An 18,149-nucleotide genomic window follows, 5' to 3' on the forward strand; every position below is an offset into this window, starting at 1 on the left:
AAACAAGGATTTAATGCCAAACAGATGAAAATATACTTATACTAATAACATAAAGAATAATTATAATAGAATATACTTACTTAGCACTTATATTGCTCTTTTCAGGTCAGACCAACAGTATTCTCTGATTGCATTGCACTGCTCTGATGATGCAAAACAGCTGCAAACCCAGTTTAACTGCATGGTGAAGCAAGACTTATGACGTCTTTGCATTGCTGGAGCAGTACAAAACAGACAAAGCATACTGGTGGCTATGCCCTATGTCTTCAAAGTACAGTACATATACATTCAAGATGTTTTTTTCACTAGGTAATGTATAATGGGGTATACCAGGCATTTACTGCCCCTTGCCAGAGGCCCCACTGGCTTTGCAGAGACCTCACTCTATGAAGTTGTCCGGCTGGAAGGGAAGAGTAGTAAATTCAGACCTACACGGGTTGCCTAGAGGGGCCTCCAATGATCAGCTGCAGGCGGAACCAATGAGAGTTGGTCCTCCAGTAACTAGAAGGACTGAAACAGCAGAAGGCCAATCAAAGCTGAGCAGGCCAGATAAAAAGGGCTGGCTGCTTCTGTTAAGGCCCAGTTCTGGGTGAAGCCAGGAGGGTAGGAAGGCTCTCCCTGGCATAACCAAAGTAACCTGGCCAAGTCAGGGGCTTACCCTTGGCAACACTGGTCTTGGATCTCTATGAAGGATCAGTGTTTATATCATGGACTTTAATGCCCAGGTGGCAATTTTGAGTTAAGATTTAATTTGTTTTCTGTTAACCCCAGAAGTGGACTGGACTGAGAGCTGACCTGGCCGGAAGACTAGGCCAGTGGTTCTCAACCAGGGATACATGTACCCCTGGGGTATGCACAGGTCTTCCAGGGGGTACATCAATTCATCTAGATATTTGCCTAGTTTTACAAGAGGCTACATAAAAAGCCCTAGCGAAGTCAGTACCAACTAAAATTTCATGCAGGCAATGATTTGTTTATACTGCTTTATATATTATACACTGAAATACAAGTACGGTATTTATATTCCAATTGATTTATTTTATAATTATTTGTTAAAAATGAGAAAGTAAGCGATTTTTCAGTAAGTGTGTGCTGTGACACTTTTGTATTTTTATGTCTGATTTTGTAAGCGAGTAGTTTAAGTTTAAGTGAGGTGAAACTTGGGGGTACGCAAGACAAACCAGACTCCTGAAAGGGGTACAGTCGTCTGGAAAGTTTGAGAGCCACGGAATAGGCTATGGAGGTGGCAGACTGTTGCAGAACTAGAATACAAGGAGGTGCTAGAGAGGAAGAGTCCCAGCAACGCTGCGTGCTGACATGAGGGGGCACTCTAGTGGCGAGTGCACACTATAAAAGTATATTAGAAATTTTCATATCCTTTCAATCAATTTCCTGCTGCATTATTGAGTTTGAATTGTGGAAGTCCATAACAAAGTCATTGGAACAATGCATAGTTGGGGCACAGACCTGTGAGGTGCTGGACAACCTTCACCATTGACATCAATGTGAGTTAAAGGGTGTTCAGCACCTCACAGAATCTGGCACTTGCTGCCATTCCCTGCATGGAATCCCAAAATCCTGTTCTCTTGTCAATCTTTTTTTTTTTTAATAGAGCTGGAAGGGACCCTGAAAGGTCATCAAGTCCAGCCCCCTGCCTTCACTATCAGGACCAAGTACTGATTTTGCCCCAGATCCCTAGTGGCCCCCTTAAGGACTGAACTCCTGAACTCACAACCCAGGGTTTAGCAGGCCAATGCTCAAACCGCTGAGCTATCCCTCTCCCTCATAGTTAATGTTTAAATATCATATTTAAAAATTATTATCATTTATTTAACATTTGTACAGTGGAAGAGCCCAGAGGCAAATCAGGTTGGGCCCCATTGGGCTATGCACTGTACGAACATACAGCAAATGACAGGCCATGCCCCAGTGAGCTTACAGTGTGAAAGACAAACAGAAAAGGTAGATAAAACAAGGAGGCAGAGTGATGTGTGGGATGGAGATGGGCGGGGATGGTGCCCAATTCTTAGCCAGTCAGGGGCAGTAATCACAGCTCTCCTCCTGCCTAACTAGTAGCAGGCTAAAAGAACAGGAGTACTTGTGGCACCTTAGAGACTAACAAATTTATTTCAGCATAAGCTTTCGTGGGCTGCAGCTCACTTCTTCAGATGCATAGAGTGGAACACACAGACAGAAGATATTTATACATACAGAGAACATGAAAAGGTGGAAGTACACATACCAATTGTAAGAGGCCAATCAATTGAGATGAGCTATCAGTAGCAGCAGAAGAAAAAACTCTGAAGTGATAATCGAGATGACCCATAGAAGGTGTGAGGAGAACTTAACATGGGGGGAGGGTATTCAATTAGTGTAAAGATCCAACCATTCCCAGTCTCTGTTTAGGCCTAAGTTAATTGTGTCTAATTTGCATATTAATTCACGTTCAGCAGTCTCTCTTTGGAGTCTGTTTTTGAAGTTTTTTTTGTTGCAAAAAAACAGGAACAGATCTGTACAGACACATTCCTAGAACCCCGACCAGGTGTTTTCTATTTGCTACCCAAGATCCATAAACCTGGAAATCCTGGACGCCCCATCATCTCAAGCATTGGCACCTTAACCGCATGATTGTCTGGCTATGTGGACTCTCTCCTCAGGCCCTACGCTACCAGCACTCCCAGCTATCTTCGAAACACCACTGACTTCCTGAGGAAACTACAATCCATCGGTGATCTTCCAGAAAACACCATCCTGGCCACTATGGATGTAGAATCCCTCTACACCAACATTCCATACAAAGATGGACTACAAGCCATCAGGAATAGCATCCCCGATACCATCACGGCAAACCTGGTGACTGAACTTTGTGACTTTGTCCTCACCCACAACTATTTCACATTTGGGGACAATATATACCTTCAAGTCAGCGGCACTGCTATGGGTACCCGCATGGCCCCACAGTATGCCAACATCTTTATGGCTGACTTAGAACAACGCTTCCTTAGCTCTCGTCCCCTAAGGCCCCTACTCTACTTGCGCTACATTGATGATATCTTCATCATCTGGACCCATGGAAAAGAAGCCCTCGATGAATTCCACCATGATTTTAACAATTTCCATCCCACCATCAACCTCAGCCTAGACCAATCCACACAAGCGGTCCATTTCCTAGACACTACTGTGCTAATAAGCGATAGTCACATAAACACTACCCTATACCGGAAACCCACTGACCACTATACTTACCTACATGCCTCCAGCTTCCATCCAGGACACACCACACGATCCATTGTCTACAGCCAAGCTCTAAGATACAACCGCATTTGCTCCAATCCCTCAGACAGAGATAAACACCTACAAGATCTCTATCAAGCATTCTTAAAACTACAATACCCACCTGCTGAAGTGAAAAAAACAGATTGACAGAGCCAGAAGAGTACCCAGAAGCTACCTACTACAGGACAGGCCCAACAAAGAAAATAACAGAACGCCACTAGCCGCGACCTTCAGCCCCCAACTGAAACCTCTCCAGCGCATCATCAAAGATCTACAAGCTATCCTGAAAGATGATCCCTCACTCTCACAGATCTTGGGAGACAGACCAGTCCTCGCTTACAGGCAGCCTCCCAACCTTAAGCAAATACTCACCAGCAACCGCACGCCATACAACAAAAACACTAACCCGGGAACCTATCCTTGCAACAAAGCCCAATGCCAGCTCTGTCCACATATCTATTCAAGTGACACCATCATAGGACCTAACCACATCAGCCACACCATCAGAGGCTCGTTCACCTGCACATCTACCAATGTGATATATGCCATCATGTGCCAGCAATGCCCCTCTGCCATGTACATTGGCCAAACTGGACAGTCTCTACGCAAAAGAATTAAATGGACGCAAATCTGACATCAGGAATTATAACATTCAAAAACCAGTGGGAGAACACTTCAACCTCTCTAATCACTCAGTGACAGACTTGAAGGTGTCAGTTTTGCAACAGCTTATGCTGAAATAAATTTGTTAGTCTCTAAGGTGCCACGAGTACTCCTGTTCTTTTTGCGGATACAGACTAACATGGCTGCTACTTTGAAACCTATTAGCAGGCTGCAGTTTCCTGTTTGCATGATAGAAGAGTGGGTTTTGAGGAGGGTCACAAAGGAGGATAAAGTGGCAGTTTTATGGATTTTTGACTGGAAGCTTTTCCTACTCATAAGGGGAGGTGTGATGAAAGGGAGAAAATTCATGTTGGAGAAGTGGAGAATCCGGCAATTGAAGCTGGCAACACTGAATTGGAGTGAAGGCAAGAGTTGACCTTGGGACAAGAAATAAAATAGTGTTATGTATGACTGTGGGACCAGAATACTCAGTTGTTGTAAATCAACATAATTCTATTGACCTCAGTGCTGATTTACACTAATTGAGGATAAGGCCCATTATTCATTGCCTAGGAGAAATGGGGGAGGATTATTTAAAGATTAGTGCATGGGCAGATGTCACCTATTTCCCCATATAGAAAACAGAGGTGTGGATTATATTTTCTTTGAAAACAATACTATGCTTCCTCATTTTACAATATCGCCTTCGAAGCTTGAGATTTCAACCTCTTCCACCAGCAGCTAAATTTCCTTCAGGGCTTTGTAATCTGTTTACCTGCATTTATATTGTAATGTTATACTGGGTCATAATTCAGATGCTCTTCTTCTTCTTTGAGTGATGGTCCCTATGTGTTTTCCACACATGGGTAGGCATGCATGCCATGCACCTGAATCTGGAAATTTTTCAAAGCAGTATCCATTGGCCCACACATGTGCAGTAGCTCTCCTCATATGCTCAACCAAGGGTATAACAGGCAGTGCTGGTCGATGCCTCTCTAGTGCCATCTTACCATGACAGGGCCTGAATTGGAATTGTGTCCTCCTTCACATCGTTGCATTACCTATAAGGAAAACATGTGTAAATAAGTATATTCTCCTAGTAGTAGTTTAAAAGTGTACAGTATAGTATAGAGTATTTCTTTCTCCCCAGTTGGGGAACCCCTCCCTAGCTCTGGGATTCAAGAACTGCATCTCCTGCCCTTGATCCTTCTCCATCAGTGACAAACATCAACACTGCCTGTACTGTCTGGGTGAGGCACATATCTATGCAAAGTGCAGTATCTGTCGTTCCTTCCCACCCACAACTTGAGAAACCTGCGAGCTTCACCTATAGAAGCACCTAATGGAGAAGGCTATGAAGCTCCTCTCTATCCAGGCCAGGGAGACCCCCTGTACATCAGCCTCAACTACCTAGTAGTGCCCCTCTGAGCATGTGCCTTGGAGTGGAGCCATGACAGTAAAGGGCATTCTCATCAGTGCAAGGACAGATCCCCATTGAGGACTGTCCATAAGAAACATTCTTCCTCCCTAAGCCAGTCCAGGTCGGGTGAGATGTCACAAACAGAACCTAAGGAACCGGCTCTAATAAAGACCCCCTGATTGGAGAGCAAGATGCATAAAAAGAAAGATCTGTCAGTTCCGTCGGTCACCTTGGTGCCGAAGCATAAAGACAGACATTCACCGGTTCCATCTACAAGTGCTGGTTCAGACCCATAGTCAGTACTGCCTCATCCATTCTAAAGACTGTCCAATCATTGCAGATGCATCGGATCCATCAGACTTAACTATGGGAACCCCTCAGACAGCAGGGCATACCAAGACTATCAGAATATTGGAGAATATATTCCTCCCTTATCCACAGTCTCCACTTCTTTCTGGCTCAGCCCTCCTGAGGGATGTCCTTTCTCCAGAGGAGGAGTCTACATCACTGTCCCAGGAACCATCTCACCTCCAACCATCTGGCAGGACCGCTGCAGTACTTATGGCACTGCCGCTACTGATGGAGCAGTTCTCTGATTTACAGGAATCAGAGGAGGTGGCTGCACTGGTATCTCCACAGAGGCAGTTGACCCCTGACAGACAGTTGAAGGGTTACACCTGCCATTCCACCAGGTATGACCCCTCCCCCCCAACTATTGCTACTGATTTCCTTGGGTTCCCCCGCAACTGATCGACCCCTCTTTCTGGCCTTTTTGGGATCATCATGGCATGCGTCCAGAAGTGGCTTTCAGAAGTTGCACCTCTCCTCTCCATCTCACCAGCTGGTTCTGTCGGTGTATGAAGAGGAAGGGGTGGAACCAGATCCACTGGTTCTGACAGGTACCTCTTCTTCATCTCCGGATGAAGCAGTTGCTCCTTCTTCACCTTCTCCACTGGACGACTATCGCCAGTACCAGGAGTCATTATAAAGAGTGGCCAGTGACCTACGGATACCATCAGAGGAGGTCCAGGCCTCTCAACATCAGCTCCTGGACATCTTGCAGCTGCAGGGACCAAGTAAGGTGGCCCTCTAGGCCATACTAGAACTGGCTAAAGTGGTATGGCACACTCCAGCATCCTGTGCCCCTACATCAAAAAAGGCCAAGAAATGGTATTTTGTTCAAACCAAAGGAGCTGAATTGTTATTTTCCATCCTGCCCCCAATTTGCTGGTGGTACAGGCAACTATTGAATGGGCTCGGTTGCACTATCAAAAGGCCACCCTGGCAGACAAAGGCTGTAAGAAACTGGACCATATGGGGAGAAAGGTCTTTTCATTCACAGGCCTAAAATTTCATGTTGCTAACTACCAAGTATTGTTAGCGAAATACAATTTTAATACCTAGTCCGGGCTTGCGGACTTCACAGACAATCTTTCCACAGAAGACAGGGTCTAATTTCAGTCTCTGTTAAATGAGGGGTAGCTAATGGCAAAGGTAGCCCTCCAGGCTGTAGTGGATGCAGTAGATGTGGCTTCCAGAAGTTTGGCCACTGGTCTAGTCATCAGAAGGGATTCCTGACTGCAGTTGTCAGGGTTTCCTAGGGTTTTCTAAGTCTTCTAACATCATGATACAAATTAGACATGCATCCTCCATGTTATGGTTAGCATGAAATATTATCCCGGTTGTATGAGAATTGTTGAACTCAAAATTTGTCACTGTTGCTGACCATTCGCTAGAAGAGATCTTTGTTCTAGCTGGTCTATTGCACACATTCAGGAGACCGCTCTTTTCACATTTGTATTGAGAACAGCGACCAGTGGAAGTGAGTGCTGATACTGTTGTTTTTAATTTAATATAAAATGTGCTTTCTAAACTCAAGATACATGTACACCATCAATGTCATTTCAATATGATTTTATGCAATATTAGGGGCCAGAGCTCCAGCTGCTGTAAAATGTCAATTTATATCAGCTGAGAATATGGCCTCAGAGCATCCTGAAAACCAAACTAATTTCCAACCCACCGTGGGCTCTGTCCAATCAATACGTCTCACTTCTTGTCTCTGTTGCATCCTTCTCCCTGTCTCCACATCCTGTTTCCGCATGACTCCATATGTCTAGAGCCACCTCTGTGCACTCTGCCACACCTTCTGTCTCTCCTCTAAAATGCATTTCTTCTGAAAAGGCCTCTAGAACCAAGACCACTGCTGAGTAACCAGATATCTGAACTTTAACACAAACTCTATGGAACAGTCCTGTTAAATTTAATGACAGTGAATGTGACCCGGTATGCCTGGGGTAGCTGTCACTGGAGATGCCAAGGTCAGGGCAGGCTGCAAAAGGTGAGAGTGAGTCCATGGTTCGCTCACAATAATGCAGGGGCCCAAGCTTGCATGACTTGTGCCTACAGTCAGCCTTTTAATTGTACGCCAAGGGGCTGTAACGTACTTAGAGTGGAAGATGGGTGTCTGCTCATTGATTTACCGTCGGAGAAGCTAATGAATGCCAAGGTCACTGTCACAAAATTACGCTGTCTCCAGTGTACATCTTCCTCTTGTAATTTAGCTCCCTCTCCCCCTGCTCGTTTATTATCTTTTACTCTAGCTTTACCGTTCTTTTTCTTGATCCTTTTTCCCACTCTCCTCCTCCCCCTGCCGTTTTTTCCCACTCTTCTTTACTTTCCATTTGACACCCCCCCGCCCTTTGGTACAAAGATTATGAAATAGGCTGCTACATTGCTGACTTAGTGGGCCCTGTAGTAATCCCCTGTCCTGTGGGAGATGCATTCACTTTGCCATCCTGGTCTCTTGCTTTTCTGGCTATTAGGGGACTGAAGCAATGTGCTCATCAACTGGAAGAAATGAATGCCTGGCACTGTTCAAAATAAGTGAGAGACACTGACCAGGCCCAGCCTGCCCACCTCAGCCAGAAAGATAGTAGCCACAAGGCAGGAATTTGAATGTGGGGGTGCTGTAAGGACTCCTCAGGGATCAAGCAGGACATGCATGACGATCTCTGGAAAACCATGCCCCACTGCCAGCTCTGAATCAGCATCTTCTCTCCTTGAGATCTGAAATCAATAGCTTGACGCCAGGAAAAGGCAGAGCTTTCAAAGTGGACACTGTAGACTGACAGCTTGGGGGCAGGGCAGCTCAGCTGCAGTGTTAGGATTCTAAATTGGTGAGTGAGATGGATGGAGAATGAAAGTGAAAATTGCAGTAGACATTACTTGTGTCTGATTTGCCATTTAGTTAAGTTGTAATTCACATTTTAGCAGAGCCAACACCTGAGATGCTATCCATTTGATTAATCTGATACAAATGATCAGCATGTGGAGCACAGCAAAAAGACCAAAGGACTGAGGAAAATAATTTATTCAATGGGTAGCTAATGTTTCTTGTGACTTCAGTTGATTTGGGCCTGCATTTGATTATGTGGTCATGTTAGTTAAATTACTGAAACAAGGTGTAGTGGGACATTGCCAGATCTGTATATGATGAAGGGGAATTTTGATCCATAATTTAGTAGTGCCAAATCCTGAACTTCCTACTCAGGCAAAAGTCCCATTGAAGGAACAAAAAGAAGTTCAGGATTTGGCACAAGAGTTTCTAAACTGAATGTTCTGGGCCTGATTTTCATTTCCACTAAGGCTGCTGTACATCATTATAGCAGTGTAAAGAAGGCGTAAATTACATTTAGAATCCCATTAAGGCCCTTTTGCGCTGCCAGAATTGTGTAAAACAGCCTTTGGCTAAATGAGACTCAAGCAGTCTGCATGCAGAAAGGATGGTCTTGTGGTTAAAACACTGGCTCGGGGCTCAGTCAGGAGATGTAGGTTCAAGTCTTGGCTCTGCCAGAGATTTCCTATTGTGACCTGAGACAAATCACTTAATTTCTCTGTGCCTCAGTTTCCCATTTCTTCAGGGCAGGGACTCTCTCATTCTGTACTTGTATAGTGCTTAGCATAGTGGGGCCCGAATCTAGGTGTAACAGTAATATAGCAGCAAGTCACCATTCACTGCTTCATTATGTGAGAGATTTTAAAGGGCAAAAATCTTACGATATTTTCCCTTTCATTCTTTCTGAGTGCTGGTGGAGCTGCTAGGCATGTCACTCGGGCATTACACTAGCAATTAGCACTAGGAAATCCTGACTCCTGGTGCCAAGGGGCCAATTTCACACTCCTAATCTACAGAGGTCAAGCTTGGGAAAGATTAAAACAAGGGTGATGCCTGCATTAAATTGTTCACTGCTGTTCTTATCGTTTCAGCAAGACACTGTGATAGGGGAATAAAACGGACAAAAACATTTCAGGGCAGCTGGAGTATATCAGCTCTCCCCCAGGTGAAGGTTTCAGTCTTCTACTCCAAAATGACAGGCCTGCCACATAGAGGGTTAGAGTAATGTCACGTCCTGAAGGAGTTTAATCTTACCTGATAAATGCGATGTTGTTAAGAACAAAATGAAATTAAAAAAGCTAGAAAGAAAAAGACTTTAAAAAAGGAGATAGTCCTGAGCCCTGCTTCCCAAACACAGACACTATAAGTATGCTAGTCGGTACTGCTTTTGAGGGCTTCCATAGGGGAATCTTGAGGATTATGTTCTGCCCTTACCATTTAAAGTACAAAGCAAAATGCTTTAGTCCTGTTTCAAAAATATTTCCCTGCATATTTTCTTTCGACTTTGAAGATGGCACTTGCTGAACTCTCCAGTCAATAGACTGGTGGAGAGACTGTCTCTACATTCCATGCCAGTGCCATTTCTACACTAGCTGCCAGGCAATGCTCTTACATGGGGCTGGTTAAATTATGTTAAAAGCACTAGAACTGGTTGGTTGAATTATATAAAAAAGTGAGTTAAGACTATTTCCATATATGTTCTACTTCAACTTCAAGTTACTGGTCTTGATGCAGGAATTACCAGGTGAAATTCTATGGCCCGTGTTGCGTAGGAGGACTGCATGATCATGATCCCTTCTGGCCTTCAAATCTATGACTGAATATAGTTCAGACTGTTTTTATTGTTGGCGGTCATAGAATTTGTTGTTTGAGTATTCACACAACCACTGATTCATTTCTGAACATGATAATAGATATCACACGTTTCATGTATTTTAGCACAAATCGTTATTTCGCCTTAAATTTATGCTGAAAATATGTTTCCCGTAATTCTCTTGTTTAAAAAATTTCAGCCATCCAATCAAGGAGCAGAAAAAATATGTGACTTAGGTGACCAATCACACATCGTATAACAGAGCAAATAGTTGAGAACAGTTTACAAACAACCCATAGGTTGAAATTTGGTGAACTGTTTTGTTGAAATCATATGAATAATGAGTATAGTCAAAGAAATAAAGATCGAGTCAAAACAGAAAATTAGGTCAAACTTGTTGGATAACTTATTTACAATGAATTCCACCAGCTTTAGATAATACATTTCCTTCAAAAGGCTGATGCTGGCACCTATGCATTCTGCTCATCATATTTCCTGTAGCCTGGTAGCTCATTATTAATTCTCTCTCTGTTGCTAGAGATCCTAAAACTGCTTCATGTCTCCTATGCTGTTGTATTTACTTAACTGACAAGAGACGTTAGAGAACAAATTAAAACCATGTGTAGCACCACCCCTTAGTGTCACCGAATTAAAAGGTCTTTTAACATTTCCATTATAAACCCTCATTTCAGGGTTTATAAATCCTGAGAGTTTTAAATCACATCAGACTGAAGACAGAGGTGCAAATGTGAGCCCCGCAAATTGAATTACAGAAAATAGTGCAAATCTATTAATCTGTTTTAAATTGTAAAGCATCAGAAATGATAGTGGGTATAGATGCTCTCTTTTTTAATACCAAGCGCTAGCTAAACTCACAAGAGAATGCAAAAGCTCTGATTATTTAGCCAGGAAAGGGGAAGAATTGAGTGGATTTGATTGTGGTACAGTATTAAAGAAAATGAAGTGCATAGCTAAAACAAATCAGTCCTTGCTTTTTTATTTTATAGTGTCCTATAATATGAGGACACCAAGGGGCCCCTCAAAGAAATTAACAGCAGATAGATTTGGAACAAAGCAAAGGAAATACTTCTCCACAAAGCATACAGTCAGCGATTGTTGCAGGAGATCATCCAGGCAAAAATCATGGCTCAACTGGAAAAGAGGTTGATTATTTCAAAGTAGTTTGTAGCTATGGAAGCAAAGATAATTAAATCTCATTTTTTAGAATACGGGCCATATATTTAGCAGGTGTTAATTGGCATAGTTCCATTGACTTCAATGAAGCCATGCTGGCTTTCACCAGCTGTAGGTGCAGTCCCATAACTTGATAATCTACAGAACTGAAAAGTCTTCCTATGTAAGGGATTAGGGCATAGGCAGTCTGGCCTAACAGTCCCAGCTGGGCTGGTGTCCATATGTCAAGGATGGCCACAAGATGGTAATCCATGAGCAGGAGTTGAGGGATCGCTAGAGCTAGATTCAATAAAGAAGAGTCAGGGTCACAGTCAGGCCAGGTTTGGAGATCAGAGGTAGTACTGTACCAGGCTGGAATCAGAAAGCAAGAGTCAGGGTCAGGATAGGATTGAAGCTCAGAGATCAGAAAGCAAGGTGCCATCTGGAATTGCAGCAGACCAGAAGTCTGTATAGTTGCCCAGACCACTTCTTGGGGCACCATCCAGGGTTAAATAGTGCACTTGACCAATCAGAGGGCTGCAGAGTACCATCACTCAGTGGTTCTCAACCCACAGCCGCTTGTGGCCCAATCAGCACACAGCTGCGGCCTATGTGACATCCTCAGGGCCATACAGGTAGTATATATATTGTGTGGATGCAGCCCATATAACACATAGAGAGCTGCATATGCAGCCCACAATGGTAAATAGGTTGAGAACTACTGAAGTAGTACTTCCCGCAGTGCCCAATCTCCACAGTGTTCCCTGGGTATGACTCAGCCTGCCCTTCCAGTGACAATATGGACCATCAGGCTCCACAGACCAGGTTTCTCGTCCCATGGATCCTGACATCCTCTCAGTGTCCCCAACCGTCTTCATTTACAGTCTTGCCTTACGTGTTAGTTGTAGTATGGGGTTAACCTTCCTTTACACTGTCAGACTTTGGCCAGAAGGGTGGACTCAATGGAACGCTGGGCCTTTATTTCAGCTCTCAGTAAGTTTCTTTGCTCTTACTATACCTTAGGCCCAGATAAATCCAGGAAAATCCTTCCTAGATTGAGGCTCTAAGATTCTTTGAGCCTTAGTGCTTTTTAAAGTATGAGTTTCTATGTAATTGTCTTTAGCCTCTTAGTGATGATCTTTAGATGTCAATCCCCTGGCTGGTGAATCCGTTCCTGAGTCTTAATTTTAACCACTTGTTTTGATCAGAGCAACTGTTGGGGATAATATATTGGTTCACAAATACCTGAGACGACATCTTAGTCCTTTCCATGCACCAGTTTCTTGATAGTACACAGGAATGCGGGTGCCTGGAAGAAGCCAACAGTATTTTGCCTGTTCACGTTTCTCCCAGAAGAGCTACACGTTGCACAGATTCCTCTCGTAAGCTTGCCCAAAGGATATGCCTACACAAAAGATGTTCCAATAGTGCAACAGATTTATTCCAGAAAAATGATGATAAATAGCTATTTCAAATGTCAGCACTAAGGCTTGCAAAATGTAACTAAACACATGCATAAGATCAGCACATAAATCAGCACAGTAAAACAGTTTTGTAAATATTTATGTGCTCACGCTCGCTTCCTCTACCACCTCCTCTTAAATTTCCACTTGCGTTAGTTTATGGCTGGAAGTGTACTTGGTTGTGTGCCTGACATATTGTTTAATTGCCTTCTGCTTTGTCTAGTATCATATATACCATAATCCTAAATCTTCACGGATTCCAGTTATCTTAAGAACTGGATACAGAATCTGTCCCTGTATCTAAATGGATATTTATCTCAGATAAATCTTAGGAAATCTGGTCTAGCTCCACTGACATCAGTTGTTATTATTCAAGATTGGGGCCCCACCATTCATGACATTGGACAGACACAAAGAAAGAGACAGCTCTGGCCTTGAGAAGCTCACAAGCTAGAGCCCCAATAATGCATGGGCAAACTGCTGTGCCCACATACAGCCCTGCTGAAGGCAGAGGGGCTCTGCGCAGGCTCAGCATGGGAGGGAGGGAGGGATAGCTCAGTGGTTTGCGCATTGGCCTGCTAAACCCAGGGTTGGGAGTTCAATCCTTGAGGGGGCCATTTAGGGATCTGGGGCAAAAATCTGTCTGGGGATTGGTCCTGCTTTGAGTAGGGGGTTGGACTAGATGACCTCCTGAGGTCCCTTCCAACCCTGAGATTCTCTGATACACATGGTAGGATCAGGGCCTCCAAAGCCTATTATTATTATTTTATATTCATGTTTATTTCAGTAGTGCCTAAAGACCAACCAAGAATAGGGCCCCGTTGTGCTAGGCACTGTACAAACACAGAGTAGCGGGGAGAAAGAGGATAGACGGGGCAGGCGTGGAGTGAAGCTAAGATGAGACTGAGGGCAGGGGAGGGAGACGGTTGTAGCAAACAGGCAATCAGCACAGGGCACAGGAAGTCCAGTCAAAACTGTAGAAAGTTCTCGGACTGTCAGGAGGCCGCTGCTTCTGCAGCAGCTCTGGCTGGTTCCACCCCATATGGTGGGGAAGCAGGGAGGCACCATTGGGTCCTAGTGACCACAGAGCTGTGGGTGGTGTTCTTCACTACACAATTCTGGATCTGAAGGGTGCTGCAGGGAGAGGTGGCCCAGCTGGGACCCATTTTACCCCATCCCCCAGTGTAGTAGTCATATTGACATACAGGTAGTGGGGATAGAGGCATACAAACAGGTATGTACCATTTATATAGATATTAGAAGGTTTTACTAAGATATTGTAAATGTTTGCCAGCTAACAATGTCTACCCCTTAAGTCATCATTATTGAAGTTACTATTACTCCTCTGTAACCACATCGGAATCTGGCCGACTCAGCTTCTATTACATTTATCCGCCAGTGTAACTGGTGATGGATGTCCCCATGCCAATAGATGTAACAACCAAAACTGAAAACTAAAAATAAACCTACTGGTTATTTTCAAGTGTTCAAAGCAATTGTCTGTTTGGAGCCATGGATTCGTGAAAACTTGGACTGCCATATTCACGAGCTACTGACACCGCTACTGCTTATTTTTTTTCTTCACTCCGGTCTAGTGGTTCTCAATTCCTTTTGGTCAGAGATTCTTGGTATCTGATGATGACAAATCTGTGCAGGTCATCTATTGTTGGTCTCATGGTGTGCCCTCTGATGACTGTACAAACCAATTCTAGAGGTGCACATTTTGCTGCAGATGGTGCATGGGAAGTTCGCGGTCAGTGGATTGTGCGCTGCTGGTGCTCTGTGACATCGTTTGCGTGCCTCTTGTAGACGCCGGCAGCGGTCTTCCTCAAAGGCGATGCAGATATTTCTGACTGTTGCACGCCACTGTGTTCTGTTGCTGGCGGCGTCCTCAAGGTCAGAGAAAAGGCCAAACAAGTCAAAGGATGGAGATTTTGAAGGCATGGGATAATTTTTTTTTGGCCATTTTAAGGATGACTTGGCTTTGTCTGGGTGAAGAGGTGGTTGTTGCTGGATCTCATCCATACTGTGCATGTGTCAGAAAATATGCATCTTTGTATATCTTCACTGCAGCTTTTTGGAATCAATAGAAACTTTCTTTGTGAAAACACTTTACATGATGTTTACATTTCCATACTTTATTTGGAATTTGTAATGAGGGAATCTTCTACTTCATTGCTATTGAAATAGTTTCCTGTATTTACTCAGGGTTGCATTTTCAGCATAGAGTGAAAGGGGGAAGTAATTTATTCCCCTTTCATATGGATTTTCTGTGCATTTCCTGCACATCCGACTTGTTCAAATCATTTAATTTGTTGTCAGGTTATTTATTTTTAATCCCCACAGACACTGGGTTTGATTCTCCTCTCACCTAAAATGGTGTAAATCAGGAGTAAATCTGCTCAAGTCAGTGGAATCCCATAGGTAAGGACATGGTAAGTGAAAGGAGAATCTAGTCCACCATTTTGAAAATGTTCCTATTGAATTGTAAAAGAGGACGTGTCTCTTTCTAGGGATTTTATAGTCAGTGCTTCTTCCAATGATTATACTTAGAAAGAACCTTTAAGAGTTCATTATAGGTGTAATGGAGAAAATGGATTATTCATATAGATCAAATGTGATGCTTTTATCCTTGCTGAATCATATGGTTTGGTCCTTAATCTTCAATGTACATGATTAATAAAGATATGCTCTGTGATTTTGGAAATGCAGAATGGTTGCCATACAATACTGACATTTCCACAGTATACTGAAGGTAATTAGTGATACCATAGCATTACACGGTATTCCTTGTTCTAAACACAAGAGGGCATGAATCGCGATTCTGCTTTCATCTGTCTAAACTAATGTAAGTCAGGAGTGAAATGGAGAGTTGGCCTTGTGTAAAACTGAGACAAGTGAGAGCATTTGTGAGATAGCAAATACATCCCACCTGCTCTCGATACCTTGTCCAGACAATGCCCAGGCCTTTGACAAGAAGCTTCCTGGAACATATTCTCTCCAACTGTTTTATGGGTAGGGAACTCCACAGGCAGCTCTCAAAATCAGCACACACACTGTTTTTGTCATAAGGTTCCCATGTGTTTCCCCTCCTGTGGACTTGCCTTGAATTTGGAATCCAGGGTTGGGCTCCATGTTGAAACTTCCCTTTGAAAATGAAATTGCTTTGGTGGTATTGAGACTGAAAGTCTCTCTCTTTCTTCTTTTGAACACCAAGTACTGTAAATGCGATTGTATTATCCAACAGTAGTGTATGAGATAATCCCATCCCCAGTCACTTTCTAACAGGATAATGTAAAAGGCATTCCACAGAGACAGAGAATAATAATTTGTTAATTCCCCTCAGTATTTCATGCTTCTCAGTAGTGCAGCTAATTTTCTCTGAGTACTTTATTAAAATTCACAATGATTTTGCAGTCCCACCCTAATAGCTCTCCACCGAGGCAGAGACTGTGAAGGTGAGAGCTGACAGAGTGACACTATATTTTTCCTCCTCTTCTCCACAGCCTGTATTATTCCAGCTTTCATCCCTTGAGGGCTGTCCAGATGATGAGAGTGGGTAAATTGCAGCATACTCAAGACATGTTTCCTCAAGCACTGGAGACCTTGAAGCAGGTCAGTGTTGCCTATTGTGTTCCTCCCCTCCCATATTCTCCATGAATCCTCCATATATTCCTCCCCTTCCAGCTCTGATTGCACCTTTCTCTTCTGAATACCATTCCCCAGTCTTTCTCTCTGTGCCAGCTCCCCAAGTAATAACTGCAGAGCGTGGTGATAGGTCATGGTTGCTTCGTGTTTCAAGTGCAGGCTTCCTTTAATATCAGTCATTTTTAATTACTAGTCAGTAGCACAAAGGTTCCATTAATCACCCCCTAACCTCGAATGGAAAACAGCTATTAAATCGGAGAAGGGTAAAAATATTTCAGTGCCTTACACTGTTCTTCCCCCTTCTTTGTATTGCTGATTATGCCCTGAGTTGTTCCTTGTCGGAGTGGGTGTGAAGGGTAAAAAAGAAGGAGTAACTGGTAATGCTAAATGGCCAGATGCTCTCCTCCGCCTCCTCCTACAGTGAAGGAAAAGTGGGTGTAATTCCAATCGGATCTGTGGGAAGAGGATAGCAATGGTTGCGCTGCATTCCCCACCCTCCCTGCTCCCAAACAGAAGCCCCTCCCCCCATTTCCACAGGTTCTGGGCTCTGTGAGTTGAGAGAGGAGCTCAATTTGTTTTAACACTTGGGTTTTCTTACAAGCCTACTTCAAATCAGTGAGCAGCTTCTGTTAATCCCTGCTGGTTTTTATCATTCCAATTCTTTCTCTCACTAGGATCTGTTTTGGCAGAAGCTTCCTATCTAGTTATATTCCAGGTTTAAGTCGTTCCTGTTGTGCCTGAACTGAGTTTATATTCACTTCCTTCCACCCCAGGCTCTGATCTGCCCTGCTAGTATATTACTATTATTACCATTTTAAAAATACTGAAGAAAACACACACACAGGCGATTTGTATCTCTGCTCCACAGCAGCTTTTGGGACGTTAGGTTATAAGTCATTTCCCATCCCAAGCCCCCAGTAAGACTTGCTGCCCCAATGCCTCCTGGCTACTACTTTGAATTATTGATGTTGCCCATTCAGAGTCAGGCCTGAAGGAGCTACACACAGTGAGGCCCTGTCCCAGTCTCTCTCCCCATCTCCGGTATCTGACACCCTCTCCTTTTTTCCTCTGCTCATTGCCTCAGAAAGCCATCTGCTCCATCCTCCTGTCTTTTTGCTGCTAGGCTAGAGCGGGGCTCAGCACTGACGCCAGACGAGGCTTTCTGTTCACATTGTATCACAAAACACAAGCGCCACACAGCACCTAATTGGTATGCTTTGCTACAAGGCAAGCTGAAGCAGCAGTTTCATTTTACACTCACTCCCATCATGTTCTTTGTGGGACTCGCGTTCATGTGAGACCTGGCGCTACCCAGAAGCTGCTACCGTGTAGCCAAGCAAGCAGAAATAGCTGATGCTGTACACCGAGGACCCGAGTCTTCTCTCACTTACATTAGTGTAAATCTGGAGTAACTCTGCTGAAGTCAGTGGAGATACATTGTGTAAGTGGGAGGAGACTTGGGCCTAACGAACATTTTCACCCCAGGGCTGTGTGGAATTTTGGAAAATGTCAAGCCTTTTCATCAGCTTAAACTATATATCGATAAGGTTATGGCTCCATCAGACCTGGGGCAAG

At 43.8% G+C, this 18,149-nt stretch overlaps 1 protein-coding gene across 3 annotated transcripts in view; it reads left to right on the top strand.

Annotated features, from left to right (window-relative positions):
* SMYD3 (SET and MYND domain containing 3) overlaps window positions 1-18,149 on the top strand; it is a 634,393-nt gene that overhangs the window by 607,236 nt on the left and 9,008 nt on the right. For all 3 annotated transcript variants that reach the window (XM_034764985.1, XM_034764986.1, XM_034764987.1), the window contains one exon: window positions 16,433-16,541. In XM_034764985.1, coding sequence (XP_034620876.1) covers window positions 16,433-16,541 — 109 coding nt within the window. The remainder of the gene's footprint in view (window positions 1-16,432; window positions 16,542-18,149) is intronic.

The sequence above is a fragment of the Trachemys scripta genome, chromosome 3, assembly GCF_013100865.1.
Source record: "Trachemys scripta elegans isolate TJP31775 chromosome 3, CAS_Tse_1.0, whole genome shotgun sequence".
Taxonomy (NCBI): domain Eukaryota; kingdom Metazoa; phylum Chordata; order Testudines; family Emydidae; genus Trachemys; species Trachemys scripta.